Consider the following 19,353-nt stretch of genomic DNA (forward strand, 5'->3'; position numbering starts at 1 on the left):
CCCTGAAATGTCTTCAGAGGGCCCATACAGGAACATCTTACATGGAGTATTTCTTGACATTTACCCCCAGCTGAAATGACAGAGGAAATTGTATTGAAAGACATACACACACACACACAGGTGCAAAGACGTGTAATATTCAGTTGAGAATGAGGTGTGATGCTTGCTGCTGCTCACCTTCTCCTCTCTTCCTCTCATTGGCTCTGACTACAACTGTGGAGCAGGCTTCCCACAGGAGCCTCCCCACTATTCCCAGCCAGACTTGCGCTCCAGCCCCTGGGGAGACAGACCCACTCCGCGCCCACTGCAGGCCAGGCTTCCAGCACCACTACTTGGTTCCAGATGCCCAGACTCTAGATGGGAAGTGGATCCCGTACAGACCCTGACAGTCTGTCTGGTCCGTGATCGGCTGGAGGTACTGCATGAGGTATGGACTCACATTGCAAGTTTATCGCTGTCTCTTGACAAGGAAATATCAACCAATCCATGTTTACACCGATCCAACTGCATTGGATCAGAGATGACTTCAAGGAAGAGAGAAAGGGAGGGAAGGAACTCAGGCCTCTGTCCTGAGTTCACTTCCTGACTGGCTGGTAGCCTGACAAGGGACGTTCCTATGCAGAGCCCCAGCTGGCTCTGTGGTTGGTTGATGCTTCCGATGCTTCCCCCTGCATTCAGAGTTCAGACAACAGACACTGTTTGTCGTCAGTGTGGCAGAGTCAAAAGAGCACCTTTGTTCCCATCTGTCATCCCTTCAAACACTTTTGCTTTTCACCAAATACATAAGACTAAGGCAGTACCCTGTACCCTTTTCTCTTTCCTATTCTGTAACAGTATTGCATTGATAGTACCAATGTGGTGGGCCTTCACCTTAACAATCTCTAGTCCTTAGTGGATGCATGTTCAGTTTTAGGACATAACTAATCACACCAAGGAGATTCCTCTGACAGCATGTGCTCATGGGCCATTACCTTACTGTGTTCTCCCTCTCCCTCTCCCTCTGTCTCTCTCCCTCTCCCTCTGTCTCTCTCCCTCTCCCTCTGTCTCTCTCTCTCTGTGTGTGTGTGTGTGTGTGTGTGTGTGTGTGTGTGTGTGTGTGTGTGTGTGTGTGTGTGTGTGTGTGTGTGTGTGTGTGTGTGTGTGTGTGTGTGTGTGTGTGTGTGTGTGTTGAGGTCCTGATCCTGCCATCAGTCAGCAGGCAGAGAGAGGCATCTCATTCCCTCAAGTCACCGTCTCTCACACAGGCTCTGATGGTGGCTCACGCTGATGATGTCATGGTATAGATCAGCAGGGCGTCTGCTGTGGGGTTGGGTGTCAGCGCTGGCTGGGATAGAGGAGGGAGGGAGAGACGGAAGAGTGGGGGGTAGGGACAGCAGAGTGACTCACTGGCTGAGAGTGACTCAAGTCTTTTAGCCAACTTCCAGAGACACTGGGGAAATGTGAGGAGGATGAATCCACACATTACTTCCAGCTACTGCTCATTCTCATCCATGGGTGGGTCAATATGTTAACTGTAAAACTGTTGTGTTTCCATCACACAGACAGTGAGTGGGGTGAAGTGAGTGCAGCATCATGCCCTCCAGGGTGGTGTGGGACAGAACAGTGATACTGTCTCTAAGGGCTGCTGGGCTCTTGACTGTAGCTCCGCCTGCTACACAAAACTATCCTTCCCTCCTCCTCCTCTTCCTCGCTTCGCAGTTTCAATTCCACTCTCTGTTCCCACTTCTTGGAACCAGCCCATGCAATTGGATTTGGTCTCTGTCCGTCGGTGCGTCTGGCTTGTCTCAACATCCTCTTCACTCACTATGGCTCTCCATTCTCCCCTGCCCTGCCTTTTATCGCTCTCGTAATTGGCCAGGGGTCCATTGCAGTGTGTTACAACATGACTGTGCAACAACAACAGCAGAGATCCGTATGTACTTGTGCTGATGCTGTGTACTGAGCCGCGGTACGCCTGCTGCTGCCTTTAGGAGCCTTTGTGTGATGTTTGATGCGTGCTCTGGTGTTACACTGGCTGTTTGTGTTTAGATAGCTAGGAATCGGTTGGGGGGGATGGAGAGATAGACAGTTCATTGTTTACATTCATCGATTGCCAGGGAGCCTCTCTCTCTCACTCCCTCTCTACCTGTCTTTTCCACCAAAACCTCTTTATCAATACACCCAGTACCCTGCTCCCTATGCAGCTGCAGGCCAGGGGTTTGGTTAGATCAGGGTAATGGGTGTAGAAACAGGCTAATAACATTACTGACACTGTAAGGATGGGGGGGGGGGGGGGGGGGTCAGAGTGGGCTGATGGGAGGAAGGGGTAGGGAGGGAAGCTGGGAAGGGGAGGGGAGGGGGGGTCAGAGTGGGCTGATGGGAGAAAAGGGTGGAGAGGGACGCTGGGAAGGGGGAGGGGCAGGTGCATCACTAATAGCTTTTTAAAAAGGTTACAGCATGTCACTCCCTCTTTATAATGGGCCCTAGCTGTGCTGGAAATGCAATTTCCGGGAAAGATAATGCACGAGTGAGAGGGGGGAAGTGTGTACCTTGTGCTTGTGCTTGAGAAGGGGAGGGAGAGAGAGGGGATGGTGAGAGAGAAAGACATATAGAAAACAATAGAGGGAGAGAGAGAGAAAGGCGGGTGGTGAGTAGAGGTGTACTCTGTTTATCACTGCAGTGTAAAGGGTGGCGGTGTAATTGAAGAAATACTTAATGTGAGCATTATCCGTGGACACTACACTGTCATGTATCTGAACAAACATGATTCCTGAGCTTCCTGCATGTCTGATTCAGCCATGTACACTAATTAACCTCGTGCCTCCACTGGATAGGAGTTTAAACATAGCCTGATTACGTGCGCATGCTTTTCCAAGGGTAAATGTAATTGCTAGTCATGTTCCGGCGACAACTTCATTGCACACTGCCTATAATGATACTCTTCCAATTTCCTTCTCACTCTCTGCATTTTACATGTAGGTACAGAATTGATTAAATTGATCATTTCTATTTCATTGTATCGAAAATAACGAGTGTAAGGCTGTTGATATGCCAAACTGAACAATTATAATCAATATTGACCTTCAGTTGGCGTGTGTGTGTAGAGAGAGAGAGTGAGAGAGAGCACTGAAGAACAAGTCACAGAACATTGCCTGGGTTTCTCTCATCAATCAGCTTCCCTCCATCTCTTTCTATACCTCTATCACCTAATCAATCAACCACGGAACATCCGGGACTGTCTGTCACTCTCTCCCCTTCCTCTCTGTAGTGTTATAAACCATCTCTCTCTCTCTCTCTCTTTCCCCATCATGACTCATCCTGCCTGCCTCGCCTCCTTCAGTTAATGATGATGATGACACGTGTGACTTCCTCAATGGAGCAACTCAGCTGATCGCACAGAACTTCCTCTTTGACAAGGGAATCTGCTGCTGCCTCAAGTCACTGCACCTGGAGAGACTTTAGTGTTGAGCAGTATGGGTCTGGAGTTGTATTCGGAATGTGTAACATTAAACGTAATAAATATTAATATGACCTGTTTTACAACTTCTATGTATGTTAAGGGTCAGGAATTTAGCATTGTTTAGAAATAAGAAAAATCAATAACAGAATATACACATGGAATTACACTCTCAACTGATATTCAGAACATTGTTCACACTTTAGAGCACTCAGTCCAGGTTTAAATCATCCTGAATAAACCCCAGAGGAAGTGCAGATGGAGTCAGGCTGTGAGGGGAACATTTCTCCTCATAGGGTCTTTCAACCTCTCTACATGGAGTCTTTGGTTCTTTATATTAATTTACCCAGGTTTAGAAATTGCAGGTGCAATTCTAAAAGATCTTGAAGCTTCTGGAATCATTGTGAGTCAAAGGTTTATTTTCTAAGATATCAATAAAAATCTAAGTTTGTAGTAAATGAGGTGAGCCTAAGAGAGCCAATGCTACTGTGTCATTGGAATACCTTAAAATGTTCACAGCTGTGATATTTGAACGTCACCTAGAAGAAACAGGAATGACAACCTCGTAATCAGTGATACACTCACAGATGAGTGCTTACCTTGCATTAACACAGGTACGTTGCCTCCCTGAATAACACAGTGATAGCACCGGGAAATATCTGATATAGGTCGCCATCTTGTGGCCTTCTACTGTCACTGCATAGTCCACGGATGTAATCAATAAAGCCTAGTCCTTGCTATTACAATCTGTAGGATCTTTGCGATTACTGTCAAATGCTAGCTTGCACATAATACATATATTCTACATTTTCTCCCAACATATATTTACCATTTGTGGAACCGTTAGGCTAAGAACATAAAATACAGTGTTTCCTTGTTCAGTAACTTGCATGTCTGCTAGTTTTTAGACATTACTGGGAGTAATTAACAACATTGTACTGAGGTAATAAGGACATTTTAAAACGTCTTAGGGCTAAGCCCCTTTTTTCTCAATTTCCGCCTGAATGACGTGCCCAAAGTAAACTTCCTGTAGCTCAGGCCCTGAAGCCAGGACATGCATAGGATTTATACAATTGGAAAGAAAACACTTTGAAGTTTGTAGAAATGTTAAAATAATGTAGGACAATATAACACAATAGATATGGTAGGAGAAAACCCAAAGAAAAACCAACCAGAATTTGTTTGGGAGAGAGGCCATGAACATAGAAATGCAAGAGAAAGGTCATATTGTAAAATAGCTCCCTGGATGCAATTCCTATGGCTTCCACAGGGCGTCAGCAGTCTATGTTCAAGATTTCAGGCTCACGAATAAGAAATAGCAGTTTTTGTAAGAGGACAGTCTTGGAAATCTGTGTTTTTGCACTCCATGACGAAGTTGCGCACCTGCTAAAATTGGTTTCCTATTGAACATACTTCTTTCCTAAATAAATATTATAGTTTGATTACATTTTAGGGTGTCTGAGGAGTAAATAGAAATGTATTTTGACTTGTTGAAACAAAGTTTAGGGGTAGATTTTCAGATTTCTTTCTCTGCAAGTTGAATGAGTGGATTACTTAAATCGATGGCGTCAACTAAACAGACTTTTTGGGATATAAAAAAAATAATTATCTAACAAAACGACACTACATGTTATAGCTGGGACCCTTTGGATGACAAATCAGAGGAAGATTTTCAAAAGGTAAGTGAATATTTAATCTTCCAAAACAACTTGTATATTCACAGAGGGTAGAGAGTTATCAGCTCAGACTTTGCAGCTCTGCATTGACTAATATTTTTATTTATTTACATGTAATGCGTATCTCTCACCAGCAGGCGGCAGTAACCCTACTATTATGTTCTTCTCAAACCTTTAGAGATTGTTGCTAAGGCAGAAGTGCATATTATGTCCAATAGAGAAAATAAAAAGAGAACATTGATTAAAAAGTACAAGACATTCCTATTGGCTATGATCCACACCCTGTGCCACGTTTGAGCAACAATCAGCACTGTGATTGGTCAAAGGATAAAATCAATGACAGTAAAACAGAATGTGTCCTGCCCTCATAAAAGGCAAGAGCAAACACTCAACATCCTTTTTATTGCAATATCCATTTATTGTTCTTATCAGACAAATCTTTACAAAACAGAAGGTACGTTGTAACAAGATGAAATGAAGTGTTAAAACTCAGAACACTTTCCTTTGTTCCTGCATTATTTATCATCTTATTTTTTTTAAATAGAACTAAATCAAACTGCAGATGTATTGTATGTGCACCGAGGAACACACAATCTGACCCAAACATAATCAAGCCATCTGTGTAGTATTTTGTAGCTGCTGTCAGTTTTGGCCTAGCGGTTAAGAGCGCTGGGCCAGTAACTGAAAGGTCACTGGTTCGAATCCCCGAGATGACAAGGTGCCCTTGAGCAAGGCACTTAACCATAATTGCTTCTGTAAGTCGCTCTGGATAAAAGCGTCAGCTAAATGACTTAAATGTAAAAGCAACAGACCCCTCAAGATTGTGATAGTAGTATACAGTGCACTTTGTCCTAACTCACTGACTTTGGTGTATAGGGAAAGGGGGATACATAGTCAGCTGTACTGCTGAATGCATTCAACCCAACCCCTCTGAATCAGAGAGGCACGGGGGGCTGCCTTAATCAATGTCATCGTTGCCTGGGAAAGAGTGGGTTAACTGCCTTGCTCAGGGGCAGAACCACAGATTTTTACTTTGTCAGCTCGGGGATTCGATCCAGCAACCTTTTGGTTACTGGCCCAATATGGGCTGGCAGGTGAACTATTACAAGAGAAACTAAACCATGAGGGGATTCTATTGTTAGCATAAAACCACGAGTCATCTTTGGTTGACTCCAACCTTGGTCCGGGAGGGCACCTGGTTTGATGCAGAATGGCTGCCAGTTTGGGACAAGGAGAGGTCCAATCCAGGCCTGATTTAGAGTGGACCAGGACCTTTACATACACTCTTGTCTTCAGTAATAAAGTTGATACAATTAATGTTCCCATTTCTCCATAACAACTTAATGTAAGGAGAGCAGTGGGATGTCTGTGTAAAAATCACATTCTCATTACAAAAAATAACTATTTACAAAACCATACGAATAGGTTTAAGTGTAAGAAAGTGGAAAAGAGGGGAGGTATAGGCTAGAGATTAGGAGAGGTATGTGAGTGTTTGTGTTTGTTTGTTTCGTTGGGTGAGTATGTGTATGTACATCCAAAAGTGTGTGTATTTTGGTAAGTTTGTCAATATTAAATGTATGTTTTCTTATGAGCGTTTTTGTGTGTGTGTGTGTGTGTGTGTGTGTGTTGTCCAGCAGAGGGAAACATTACACAGCACAGTGACGGTATAGTCAGGATACAACACAAAGAAGAAAACCAAACAGTGGTAGAAAACCATATGCCAGTGGGAGGGAGTGGAGGGTGAGATATGAGCACACTTGAGTAAAAGTATAGATACCTTAATAGAAAATGACTCAAGTAAAAGTGAAAGTCACCCAGTAAAATACTACTTGAGTAAAAGTCTAAAAGTATTTGGTTTTAAATATAATTAAGTATCAAAAGTAAATGTAATTGCTAAAATATACTTAGTTAAACGTAAAAGTATAAATCATTTCAAATTCCTTATATTAAGCAAATCTTTTTAATTTACGGATAGCCAGGGGCACACTACAACACTCACATAATTTACAAACAAAGCATTTGTGTCTCGTGACTCCTCCAGATCAGAGGCAGTAGGGATGACCAGGGATGTTCTCTTGATTAGTGCATGAATTGGACCATTTTCCTGTCCTGCTAAGCATAAAAAATGATTTGGGTGTCAGGGAAAAAGTATGGAGTAAAAAGTACATCATTTTCTTCAGGAATGCAGTCAAGTAAAAGTAAAAGTTGGCAAAAATATAAATAGTGAAGTACAGTACAGATACCCCAAAAAACGACTTAAGTAGTACTTTAAAGTATTTTTACTTAAGTACTTTACACCACTGGATATGAGTGAGGGCTGTGAAAATCAAAATTAAACTGTTTGTGGCAACCACACCATATATACACATCAACTAAATAAATCTATGATTAATCTCCTCATAAATAAATCACATTATCACATGAATAGGCAAAGTCCAATAATATCTCTACAGCCCAGAGACAGGGAATCTTGGTTTTCCAGTGTGGCGTTCCGTTCCATGCCGATGTGATCCGTTCCATTCCAGGCAAAAGGGATGTGTAAGTAAACAAGTATTTTAGTGACATCACAATGACAAAGCTTTGGTAACCAAGGTTCCCTGTCCAGATACATTGAGTGTAAAAGAAAATGTTTTGTACTGTACAAAGCTCATGTCCTGTCACTTGTGATGTATTTCAAAATGTGTCTCATCCAGTCTTACCAAATCTGTATCTATTTCATGCTGACTTGCGGCAGCTGCAACCAATCGAAAGCGGAGAAAAATAAACCGTCTGCAGTTTCATCCTGTTTGTTCTTGTATCGTCTTCTCCTCAGTGATATGAACAGAATCCTTTGATCTGGGTAAAGTCATGCAGAGCTGAAGAGAGGTCTGATCTGTGTGTGTTGTCTCTATGCTGTATTTGGAAGATACAGTAATTAAGTACCAAAGTTGCTACAGAAAGTGATTGGTCCGTAAACATTTGAGTTTGTTGACTCTTGCAGATATTTGATGATTGGCTTATTCTAGGATACTGAAAATGAGCCCTAAAGCCAGCGGAGAGCGTTCATTGAGCAGTTGTTTGGATTTTGGATCTTGGATCTTAAAATTGCACAGAGACACAAATGACTGAAGGGTTTCAGGATGAATGGCTGCACTGCCTGTGAGGACATCTCCAACAGACAGTTGAAAACACAAAAAAAACACAGTTCTCAAATTGATTCTGACAGTTTCTCCTTACAAGCACGTAGAAGATGAAACATCACCTGGTGAAATGTGTACTTCACACAATGAAGCACATTCATAAAAAGTCTGCAAAACAAAAAAGAAGCCTCTGAAAACAACTAAATGAAAGAGGCATACCTGTACCTGACACTGTACTGAATGTTCAGCTGGACAGCTGTTAAGTCTTTGTGAGTCTCACTTTATGAGCTCACCTCTCGGTTCCCCCAGGGGTTTGGGCTTGGACAAGGTTAGGGGGAGGTTTGTAGAGGTCTGAGTATGCTGTGTGTGTTGTGTTTGTGTGCGTGTGTTTTGAACATCTAGACCTGCGTGGAGTAGGATCTGTAGAGGGTGGAGTAGCGGCCTGCCGGGTGGGCTGCGCAGTGGTGTTCGTGTGAGTGTTCATGTTCGTGTGGCTGGTCTAGACTTCGCTGGAAATGGAGCGAGACGGAATGAGGACATCTGGGGTGGCGGGGAACCGATACGGCTGATGGTCATGTGATCTCTGTGAAAGGAGATCCCCTCGGAGTCTGCAGGAGAGAGAGAGGAGTGAAAAAGAGAGAGGGAGGGACAGAAGAGAAGAGATGGAGGAAGAAGGAGAGAGAGAGGGAATGAAAGAGACAGAGAGAGAAAGAGGGGTGGAAAGAGTGATGAAAAAAATAAAAACGAGTGAGGAGCAAGAGAAAAAGATCCAAAGTTGGTCAGAATGGGTGGTGAACGTAGGGATGGTAGGGAGGGCAGGAGGAGGAGAGTGCAGGATGCTGGTGACATAGATAGAAGGATAGAGATCAAGTGAGGGATAAGGGAAAAGAGCACGGTGGGAGACAGGGGAGAGGAGGTCAGGTGAGGGTTAGTGTAGGTGACAGACAAGAGGAGACACAAGCAATCTCAAAGCTGCTCCCTTGAATCACACTTCCAACAGGTTGTCCTTCCCTAGTGCCTTCTGCTCTCCCTTATCTAAAGAGGTCACAGTGCACTTCTCATTCACTTCAAAGTTCTAAGAGGTCTTCAAAGCTTCAACCACCGAGGGATGGTGAATGAATGCTGAGGAAGAGACTACTGCAAACGGCTCCCTCTAAAGAGCCACACATTTTCAGAGTAAAGGGCTACTGGCTCAAAGACAAGGTTTGGTGTTCTTGTGCTTTGGTCGGGGTTGAGGGTTGGGGGGTGGTGCTGGGGCATGCGCTGTGAGGGGACATCTACTTTTGGGATTGGGGGTACGACAGAAGGGGAGAGAAGGGGTGCATGTCTAACCCCCTGTGTGTGCAGCCCTGCCGTTCACCCACCCCCACCCCTTACCTGAGTTCCACTTAACTTTTCGAGTGGACTCTCCACACAGGGCAGAGCCACCATGGGCATGCCTAGCACCGACTCAGGGCGCTGTGGCCGCGGGGGGGGGGGCCTCGTCTGCTGGAAGTTGTTGATCACACACGTCACCTGGAGAGAGAGAAGTGAGAAAGAGAGAGAGAACGGAAGAGAGAGAGAGAGACAGGGAAAAACTGAGTTAATAAGAAAATAAAAGGTAATGCCAAAAGTATTGGGACAGTGATAATGATGTTGTTTTTTGGCTCTGTACCCCAGAACTTTGGATTTGAAATGATACAATGACTATGAGTGTAGACTGTCAGCTTTAATTTGCGGGTATTTTCAACAATACTGGATGAACCATTTGTAAATTACAGAACTTATTGTATATAGTCCCACCATTTTAGGGGACCAAATGTATTGGGACAAATTCACTTATAAATTCAAATTGTATTGGTCACATGTGCCGAATACAACAGGTGTAGACTTTACAGTGAAATGCTTACTTACGAGCCCATTCCCAACATTGCAGAGCTAAATAGTAAGACAATAAAAACAATAACATGGATACATACAGTTGAAGTCGGAAGTTTACATACACCTTAGCCAAATACATTTAAACTCAGCTTTTCACAATTCCTGACATTTAATCCTAGTTAAAATTCCCTGTCTTAGTTCAGTTCGGATCACCACTTTATTTTAAGAATGTGAAATGTCAGAATAATAGTAGAGAGAATGATTTATTTCAGCTTTTATTTCTTTCATCACATTCCCAGTGGGTCAGAAGTTTACATACACTCAATTAGATTTTTGGTAGAATTGCCTTTTAAATGGTTTAACTTGGGTCAAAAGTTTCAGGCAGCCTTCCACAAGCTTCCCACAATAAGTTGGGTGAATTGTGGCCCATTCCTCTTGACAGAGCTGGTGTAACTGAGTTGTGTTTGTAGGCCTCCTTGATCGCACACACTTTTTCAGTTCTGCCCACAAATGTTCTATAGGCTTGAGGTCAGGGCTTTGTGATGGCCAATCCAATTCCTTGACTTTGTTGTCCTTAAGCCATTTTGCCACAACTTTGGAAGTATGCTTGGGGTAATTGTCAACTTGAAAGACCCATTTGCGACCAAGCTTGAACTTCCTGACTGATGTCTTGAGATGTTGCTTCAATATATCCACATAATTTTCCTTCCTCATGAAGCCATCTATTTTCTGAAATGCACCAGTCCCTCCTGAAGTGCACCAGTCCCTCCATCATGCTGCCACCCCCGTGCTTCACGGTTGGGATGGTGTTTTTTGGCTTGCAAGCCTCCCCCTTTTTCTTCCAAACATAACGATGGTCATTATGGCCAAACAGTTCTATTTTTGTTTCATCAGACCAGAGGACATTTCTCCAAAAAGTACGATCTTTGTCCCCGTGTGCAGTTGCAAACCGTAGTTTGGCTTTTTTATGGCGGTTTTGGAGCAGTGGCTTCTTCCTTGCTGAGCGGCCTTTCAGGTTATGTCAATATAGGACTCGTTTTACTGTGGATATAGATACTTTTATACCGGTTTCCTCCAGCATCTTCACAAGGTCCTTTGCTGTTGTTCTGGGATTGATTTGTACTTTTCACACCAAAGTACGTTCATCTCTAGGAGACAGAACGTGTCTCCTTCCTGAGCGGTATGACAGCTGCGTGGTTCCATGGTGTTTATACTTGCGTACTATTGTTTGTACAGATGAACGTGGTACCTTCAGGCGTTTGGAAATTGCTCCCAAAACGGAACCAGACTTGTGGAGATTGACAATGTTTTTTCTAAGGTCTTGGCTGATTTCTTTTGATTTTCCCATGATGTCAAGCAAAGAGGCACTGAGTTTGAAGGTAGGCCTTGAAATACATCCACAGGTACACCTCCAATTGACTCAAATTATGTCAATTAGCCTGTCAGAAGCTTCTAAAGCCATGACATCATTTTCTGGAATTTTACAAGCTGTTTAAAGGCACAGTCAACTTAGTGTACAGTGGGGAGAACAAGTATTTGATACACTGCCGATTTTGCAGGTTTTCCTACTTACAAAGCATGTAGAGGTCTGTAATTTTTATCATAGGTACACTTCAACTATGAGAGACGGAATCTAAAACAAAAATCCAGAAAATCACATTGTATGATTTTTAAGTAATTAATTTGCATTTTATTGCATGACATAAGTATTTGATACATCAGAAAAGCAGAACTTAATATTTGGTACAGAAACCTTTGTTTGCAATTACAGAGATCATACGTTTCCTGTAGTTCTTGACTAGGTTTGCACACACTGCAGCAGGGATTTTGGCCCACTCCTCCCTACAGATCTTCTCCAGATCCTTCAGGTTTCGGGGCTGTCGCTGGGCAATACGGACTTTCAGCTCCCTCCAAAGATTTTCTATTGGGTTCAGGTCTGGAGACTGGCTAGGCCACTCCAGGACCTTGAGATGCTTCTTACGGAGCCACTCCTTAGTTGCCATGGCTGTGTGCTTCGTGTCGTTGTCATGCTGGAAGACCCAGCCACGACCCATCTTCAATGCTCTTACTGAGGGAAGGAGGTTGTTGGCCAAGATCTCGCGATACATGGCCCCATCCATCCTCCCCTCAATACGGTGCAGTCGTCCTGTTCCCTTTGCAGAAAAGCATCCCCAAAGAATGATGTTTCCACCTCCATGCTTCACGGTTGGGATGGTGTTCTTGGGGTTGTACTCATACTTCTTCTTCCTCCAAACACGGCGAGTGGAGTTAGACCAAAAAGCTCTATTTTTGTCTCATCAGACCACATGACCTTCTCCCATTCCTCCTCTGGATCATCCAGATGGTCATTGGCAAACTTCAGACAGGCCTGGACATGCACTGGCTTAAGCAGGGGGACCTTGCGTGCGCTGCAGGATTTTAATCCATGACGGCGTAGTGTGTTACTAATGGTTTTCTTTGAGACTGTGGTCCCAGCTCTCTTCAGGTCATTGACCAGGTCCTGCCGTGTAGTTCTGGGCTGATCCCTCACCTTCCTCATGATCATTGATGCCCCACGAGGTGAAATCTTGCATGGAGCCCCAGACCGAGGGTGATTGACCGTCATCTTGAACTTCTTCCATTTTCTAATAATTGCGCCAACAGTTGTTTCCTTCTCACCAAGCTGCTTGCCTATTGTCCTGTAGCCCATCCCAGCCTTGTGCAGGTCTACAATTTTATCCCTGATGTCCTTACACAGCTCTCTGGTCTTGGCCATTGTGGAGAGGTTGGAATCTGTTTGATTGTGTGTGGACAGGTGTCTTTTATACAGGTAACGAGTTCAAACAGGTGCAGTTAATACAGGTAATGAGTGGAGAACAGGAGGGCTTCTTAAAGAAAAACTAACAGGTCTGTGAGAGCTGGAATTCTTACTGGTTGGTAGGTGATCAAATACTTATGTCATGCAATAAAATGCAAATTAATAATTTAAAAATCATACAATGTGATTTTCTGGATTTTTGTTTTAGATTCCGTCTCTCACAGTTGAAGTGTACCTATGATAAAAATTACAGACCTCTACATGCTTTGTAAGTAGGAAAACCTGCAAAATCGGCAGTGTATCAAATACTTGTTCTCCCCACTGTATGTTAACTTATGACCCCTTGGAATTGTAATACAGTGAATTATAAGTGAAATAATCTGTCTGTAAACAATTGTTGGAAAAATGACTGGTGTCATGCACAAAGTAGATGTCCTAACCGACTTGCCAAAACTATAGTTTGTTAACAAGAAATGTGTGGAGTGGTTGAAAAACAGGTTTTAATGACTCCAACCTAAGTGTATGTAAAATTCCGACTTCAACTGTATGTACACAAGGAGTACCAGTACTGAGTCAATGTGCAGATGTACGAGGTAGTTGGGGTAATTGGTTTAGACATTTTTGCTAAAAAATAAAAACCTGAAATAACACATTTACATACAGTTGAAGTCGGAAGTTATTAAACTTGTTTTTCAACCACTCCATAAATTGCTCAGTTTGGTCCCAGACTTGGCACTCCCGTATCACTTGCAGTGCGGTAGCAGAGAGGACAGTCTATGACTTGGGTGACTGGAGTCTTTGACAGTTAAGGCCTTCCTCTGATACCGCCTGGTGTATTAAAGTAGTCAAAAGTTTAGTATTTGGTCCCATATTCCTAACACACAATGATTACGTCAAGCTTGTGACTCTACAAACTTGTTGGATGCATTTACTGTTTGTTTTGCCTGTGTTTCAGATTATTTTGTGCCCTGTAGAAACGAATGGTAAATAATGTATTGTGTCATTTTGGAGTCAGTATTATTGTAAATAAGAATAGAATATGTTCTAAACACGTCTACATTAATGTGGATGCTACCATGATTAAAGATAGTCAAGAATGAATCATTAATAACCTCTTACCACTACAATAACAGGGAAGGTTAGCATTTTGTTTGGGGGGGGGGGGGGGTATGAAATTCCGGCCTCTACATTTCTCACTCCTCATTATTATACTTTTGGAGCTCCCTGTAAGTGAAATGAGAGTGACATTTCTCATCCCATGGTGAGAAGTACCAGGATTAACAGCCCCTGTGTTTATGAACTTAGATATCAACGTAAAATGTCATCAATATACATCACTGTTACATTCTATCACCCTCATCTCATCTCCCGGAATAATGACTTCCCTAACCACCCTCTTCTCCCTCACCATTCCCTCAGCAGCTCCCTCACCATTCCCTCAGCAGCTCCCTCACCATTCCCTCAGCAGCTCCCTCACCATTCCCTCAGCAGCTCCCTCCCTCCATCCTCCCCTCCCTCCCTCTCACCAGAAACACAGCAATGGCTCCTCCAGTGAAGAAGCCGGCCAGGACGTCGGCCCAGTGGTTGCGGTATTCTGCCACCTTGACCACTCCCACCAGCATGGCCAGGCATAGCAGGGTCAGGCTGACCGTAGGCTTGGTCAGCCGAGTGCCTTTGGTCCGGAATACCAGCGTCACATACATCTGAGACAGACAGAGGTAGGGGGAGGAGACCAGGAGGACTGTCAGGAATTGTAATACTGTAGGCTGGGTATCAACTCTATACTGTAGGGTGGTATACCATAACATGTGTATCAAACGGTCCAAACTCCTACTCCCCAGACCAGAACCTACCACCGTGTAGACTGCAGAGTAGACACTGAGAGCTGCGTCCTTGGAGGGGAAGGATTTGCGTGCAGACGCCACTACCAGGGGGTTTCCAGTGCAGGCACGGGGCTGGGTGATGTACTGCATGTTGGATGTGCACCCCAGGGCCGTGTAGTTAGGCCGGCAGGCAGACAGGAAGTGAGGCGTCTGGTTTCCTGTCACCACCTGACCCGCGTTGGCAAAGATGGTGGTGGTGAACAGGCCGAAGGAGAACACCCCTGAGGGAGAGAGAGAGAGAGCAATGACAGCCAACTAAAATAGGAGGAGTTTAGTTATCTCCAGCCTCCCTCAGATCCGCTGTTATCAGCTGAGGTGTGAAATTGCAAAAGCCTTCATGATCACCTGAAGTGATGAACATGCAAATCTGTCTGAAATTCTTCACACCAGTTTTAGCCATCATCATCACAAACTGCTGAGGCATGTCTCTTCCTGTTTCATTGTTGTGTTACTTGCATTCTCGTGTTTCTTCAAATGTAGCATGTTCAATCAGGAAGGCTGGTCTGAATGCTTGTTTATCTTCATCAAGCCGCAAAACCTAATTCACTCTGTTTCCTATTATACAGGCATAGTGGGAATGAATACAAACTTTCATCACCATAGCGTCTAGTTCTTATCCTCTGTCCTATTAGTCATGTGCAGAATGTCATTCACCTATTTACCTTTAGCCTATAAGCACGGCACAATAATGCACATTCTGCAGGCTTACTGTTTAACCTATCACTTTCCTCTCTTTCAACCAATGGGTGTCAACCTTAGGATGTATTTCTATGTCAACTTACCCATGTTCTCTCACTTGCTGTTTTTCAGCAGCAGTTCGACAACCATCCACCTTCCCACAACCAGCAGATATAATAACCTTAAGGCCTGTCATTGGAACTCCGTTCTGCTAGCGGGAGGGGGGTGGGGGGGGGGGGGGTGGGGTGGGGTTGATGCCAGCTGCCCAGCAAAGGGCTACCTGTCTGGCTCCGAGGAATATTCCTCGGAGGGGAGGCCATACTCCAAATTATTTAATACAATTTCACATTGCACTCTCTCTCTGTTCATTCAGTTACGCCTCTACTCAAACTTATATCGTACTTCTTGTGTTTTTTAAATTCTATTATGACCTATATTATTATTTATATGATCTATATTATGATTATTATTATCAATATTATGATTATGATTATTTATATTATTATTAAATATCTATATTATTATTATTTTCTATATTATTATTTATATCTATATTATTATTACTTTCTATATTATTATTTTTTCTATATTATTATTTATATAATTATTATAATCTATATTATTATTATTTTTTTAAATTATATATATTACTATTATTATCTATATTATGATTAATATTTATATCTATATTATTATTACTTTCTATATTATTATTTTTTCTATATTATTATTTATATAATTATTATAATCTATATTATTATTATTATTATTTATTATATATATTATTATTATCTATATTATGATTAATATTTATATCTATATAATTATCTTCAATATTATTTATATTATTATTTTCTATATTATTATTATCAACAGTATTATTATCTATATTATTATTTTCAATATTATTAGTTATATAATTATTATCATCATCTATATTATTATTATCTTTATTATTTATATTACTATTATAATCTATATTATGATTAATATTTATATCTATATTATTATCTTCAATATTATTTATATTATTATTTTCTATATTATTATTATCTACATTATTATTATATATATATTTATTTTCAATATTATTATTTATAATGTTATTATTATTTTCTATATTATTATTTATTATCTATCTATATTATTATTATTATACATATAATTATTATTAATATTATTGTCACGTTCTGACCTTAGTTCTTTTGTATTTTCTTTGTTTTAGTACGGTCAGGGCGTGAGTTGGGTGGGTTATCTATGTTTGAGTTTCTATGTTGGGTTTTTCATTTGGCCTGATATGGTTCTCAATCAGAGGCAGGTGTTAGTCATTGTCTCTGATTGGGAACCATATTTAGGTAGCCTGGTTTCTGTTGTGTTTTGTGGGTGGTTGTCTTCCGTGTCTCTGTGTTCCACACGGAACTGTTTCGGTTTTCAGTAGTTCACTTTACTGTTTTGTATCTCAGTGTTCAGTTTGTTCTATTAAAAGATTAATCATGAACACTTACCACGCTGCGCTTTGGTCCTCCTCTCTTTCTCCCAACGAAGATCGTTACAGAACAACCCACCACCAAAGGACCAAGCAGCGTGGTATCGGGCAGCAGCGAGATCTGGACTATACAACTTGGGACGAAATAGAAAGGTGGTCGTCGACCCAGGGAGGGTGCTGGAGCCCACCTGGGATTCTCTGAAGCAGTGCGAGGAGGGTTACAGGAGAATGGAGTTGGCGACACGCACACGGCAGCGCAACAGGCACGAGAGGCAGCCCCAAAAATGTATTGGGGGGTGGCACACGGGGAGTGTAGCTAAGTCAGGTAGGAGACCTGAGCCAGCTCCCCGTGCTTACCGTGGAGAGCGAGCGTACGGGCAGACACCGTGTTATGCGGAAGAGCGCACGGTGTCTCCAGTACGTGTGCATAGCCCGGTGCGGTACATAGCAGCGCCTCGTATCGGCCGGGCTAGAGTGGGCATCGAGCCAGGTGCCATGAAGCCGGCTCTACGCATCTGGTCTCCTCGGGTCGGGGTACATGGCACCAGCCCTACGCATGGTGTCTCCTGTACGTGTGCATAGCCCAGTGCGGCCTATTCCGGCTCTACGCATCTGGTCTCCTCGGGTCGGGGTACATGGCACCAGCCCTACGCATGGTGTCTCCTGTACGTGTGCATAGCCCAGTGCGGCCTATTCCACCTCGCCGCACTGGCATGGCTACGGTGAGCATTCAGCCAGGTAGGGTTGGGCAGGCTCGGTGCTCAAGACCTGTAGTGCGCCTCCACGGTCCGGTCTATCCGGGGCCTTCTCCACGCACCAGCCCTCCAGTGGCAGCCCCACGCACCAGCCCTCCAGTGGCAGCCCCACGCACCAGCCCTCCGGTGCCGGCACCACGTACCAGGCCTCCGGTGCCGGCACCACGTACCAGGCCTCCAGTTCCTGTTCCCCGCACTCGCCCTGAGGTGCATGTTCCCAGCCCGGTACCACCAGTTCCGGCACCACGCACCAGGCCTACTGTGCGCCTCCCGGGTCCAGTATGCCCTGTTCCTGCTCCCCGCACTTGCCCTGAGGTGCGTGTTCCCAGCCCGGTACCACCAGTTCCGGCACCACGCACCAGGCCTACTGTGCGCCTCGGCAGGCCTGAGTCTCCCTCCTGTCCAGCACCGCCTGAGCCGTCCGTTTGTCCAGCGCCGCCTGAGCCGCCCGTCCAGCGCCGTCTGAGCCGCCCGTCTGTCCAGAGCCGTCAGAGCCGCCCGTCTGTCCAGAGCCGCCAGAGCCGCCCGTCTGTCCAGAGCCGCCAGAGCCGTCCGCCAGTCAGGAGCCGCCAGAGCCGTCCGTCAGGAGCCGCCAGAGCCGCCCGCCAGTCAGGAGCCGCCCGCCAGTCAGGAGCCGCCAGAGCCGCCCGCCAGTCAGGAGCCGCCAGAGCCGCCCGCCAGTCAGGAGCCGCCAGAGCCGCCCGTCAGTCAGGAGCCGCCCGTCAGTCAGGAGCCGCCCGTCAGTCAGGAGCCCGTCAGTCAGGAGCCCGTCAGTCAGGAGCCGCCAGAGCCGCCCGCCAGTCAGGAGCCGCTAGAGCCGCCCGCCAGTCAGGAGCCGCCCGTCAGTCAGGAGCCGCCAGAGCCGCCCGTCAGTCAGGAGCCGCCAGAGCCGCCCGCCAGTCAGGAGCCGCTAGAGCCGCCCGCCAGTCAGGAGCCGCCCGTCAGTCAGGAGCCGCCAGAGCCGCCCGCCAGTCAGGAGCTGCCAGAGCCGTCCTTCAGTTCGGAGCTGCCCCTCAGTCCGGAGCTGCCCCTCAGTCCGGAGCTGCCCCTCAGTCCGGAGCTGCCCCTCCATCCGGAGCTGCCCCTCCATCCGGAGCTGCCCCTCCGTCCAGTGGGGCCCTTTAGTAGGGTTGCCAGTCCTAGGTCGGCGGCGATGGTCGCCGCTCTAAAGACGCTACTGAAGCTGACTAAGACTATGGTGGAGTGGGGTCCACGTCCAGCGCCAGAGCCGCCAGACACACAGACACGGAAGACAACCACCCACAAAACACAACAGAAACCAGGCTACCTAAATATGGTTCCCAATCAGAGACAATGACTAACACCTGCCTCTGATTGAGAACCATATCAGGCCAAACAAGAAACCCCACATAGAAACAGACAACATAGATAATACCCACCCAGCTCACGTCCTGACCAACTAAATAAAGACTAAACAAAGGAAATAAGGTCAGAAACGTGACAATTATGATTATTCATATTATTATTTGTACTATTATTATTATTATTATTATTATCATCTATATTATTATTATCTGTACTATTATTATTTATACTATTATTATTATCATCTATATTATTATTATCTGTACTATTCTTATTCTTATTTATACTATTATTATTTTTATTTATACTATTATTATTATTATTACCTATATTATTA

General features: G+C 44.3%; 1 protein-coding gene and 1 long non-coding RNA gene across 6 annotated transcripts in view; one reads left to right on the forward strand and one right to left on the reverse strand.

Annotated features, from left to right (window-relative positions):
• The first annotated feature begins 1,689 nt into the window (after positions 1-1,689).
• LOC139565035 (uncharacterized) lies at positions 1,690-3,510 on the forward strand. Its single transcript, XR_011672855.1, has 2 exons — positions 1,690-1,912; positions 3,320-3,510. It is a non-coding gene; the product is annotated as an uncharacterized lncRNA (long non-coding RNA).
• A 1,682-nt stretch (positions 3,511-5,192) lies between these two features.
• LOC139564913 (phospholipid phosphatase-related protein type 5-like) overlaps positions 5,193-19,353 on the reverse strand; it is a 66,465-nt gene continuing 52,304 nt past the window's right edge. For 2 of the 5 annotated variants that reach the window (XM_071384813.1, XM_071384816.1), the window contains 4 exons: positions 14,742-14,992; positions 14,415-14,591; positions 9,625-9,746; positions 5,193-8,839 (listed from right to left, as the gene is read on the reverse strand). In XM_071384813.1, the coding sequence (XP_071240914.1) occupies positions 8,731-8,839; positions 9,625-9,746; positions 14,415-14,591; positions 14,742-14,992 (659 nt within the window). In that variant the 3' untranslated portion in view covers positions 5,193-8,730. Of the gene's footprint in view, positions 8,840-8,882; positions 9,071-9,608; positions 9,747-14,414; positions 14,592-14,741; positions 14,993-19,353 lie in introns of those variants that run through there. The other 3 variants (XM_071384814.1, XM_071384817.1, XM_071384815.1) reach the window with 2 other exon arrangements.

This window comes from Salvelinus alpinus, chromosome 36 (assembly GCF_045679555.1).
Source record: "Salvelinus alpinus chromosome 36, SLU_Salpinus.1, whole genome shotgun sequence".
NCBI classification, from domain to species: domain Eukaryota; kingdom Metazoa; phylum Chordata; class Actinopteri; order Salmoniformes; family Salmonidae; genus Salvelinus; species Salvelinus alpinus.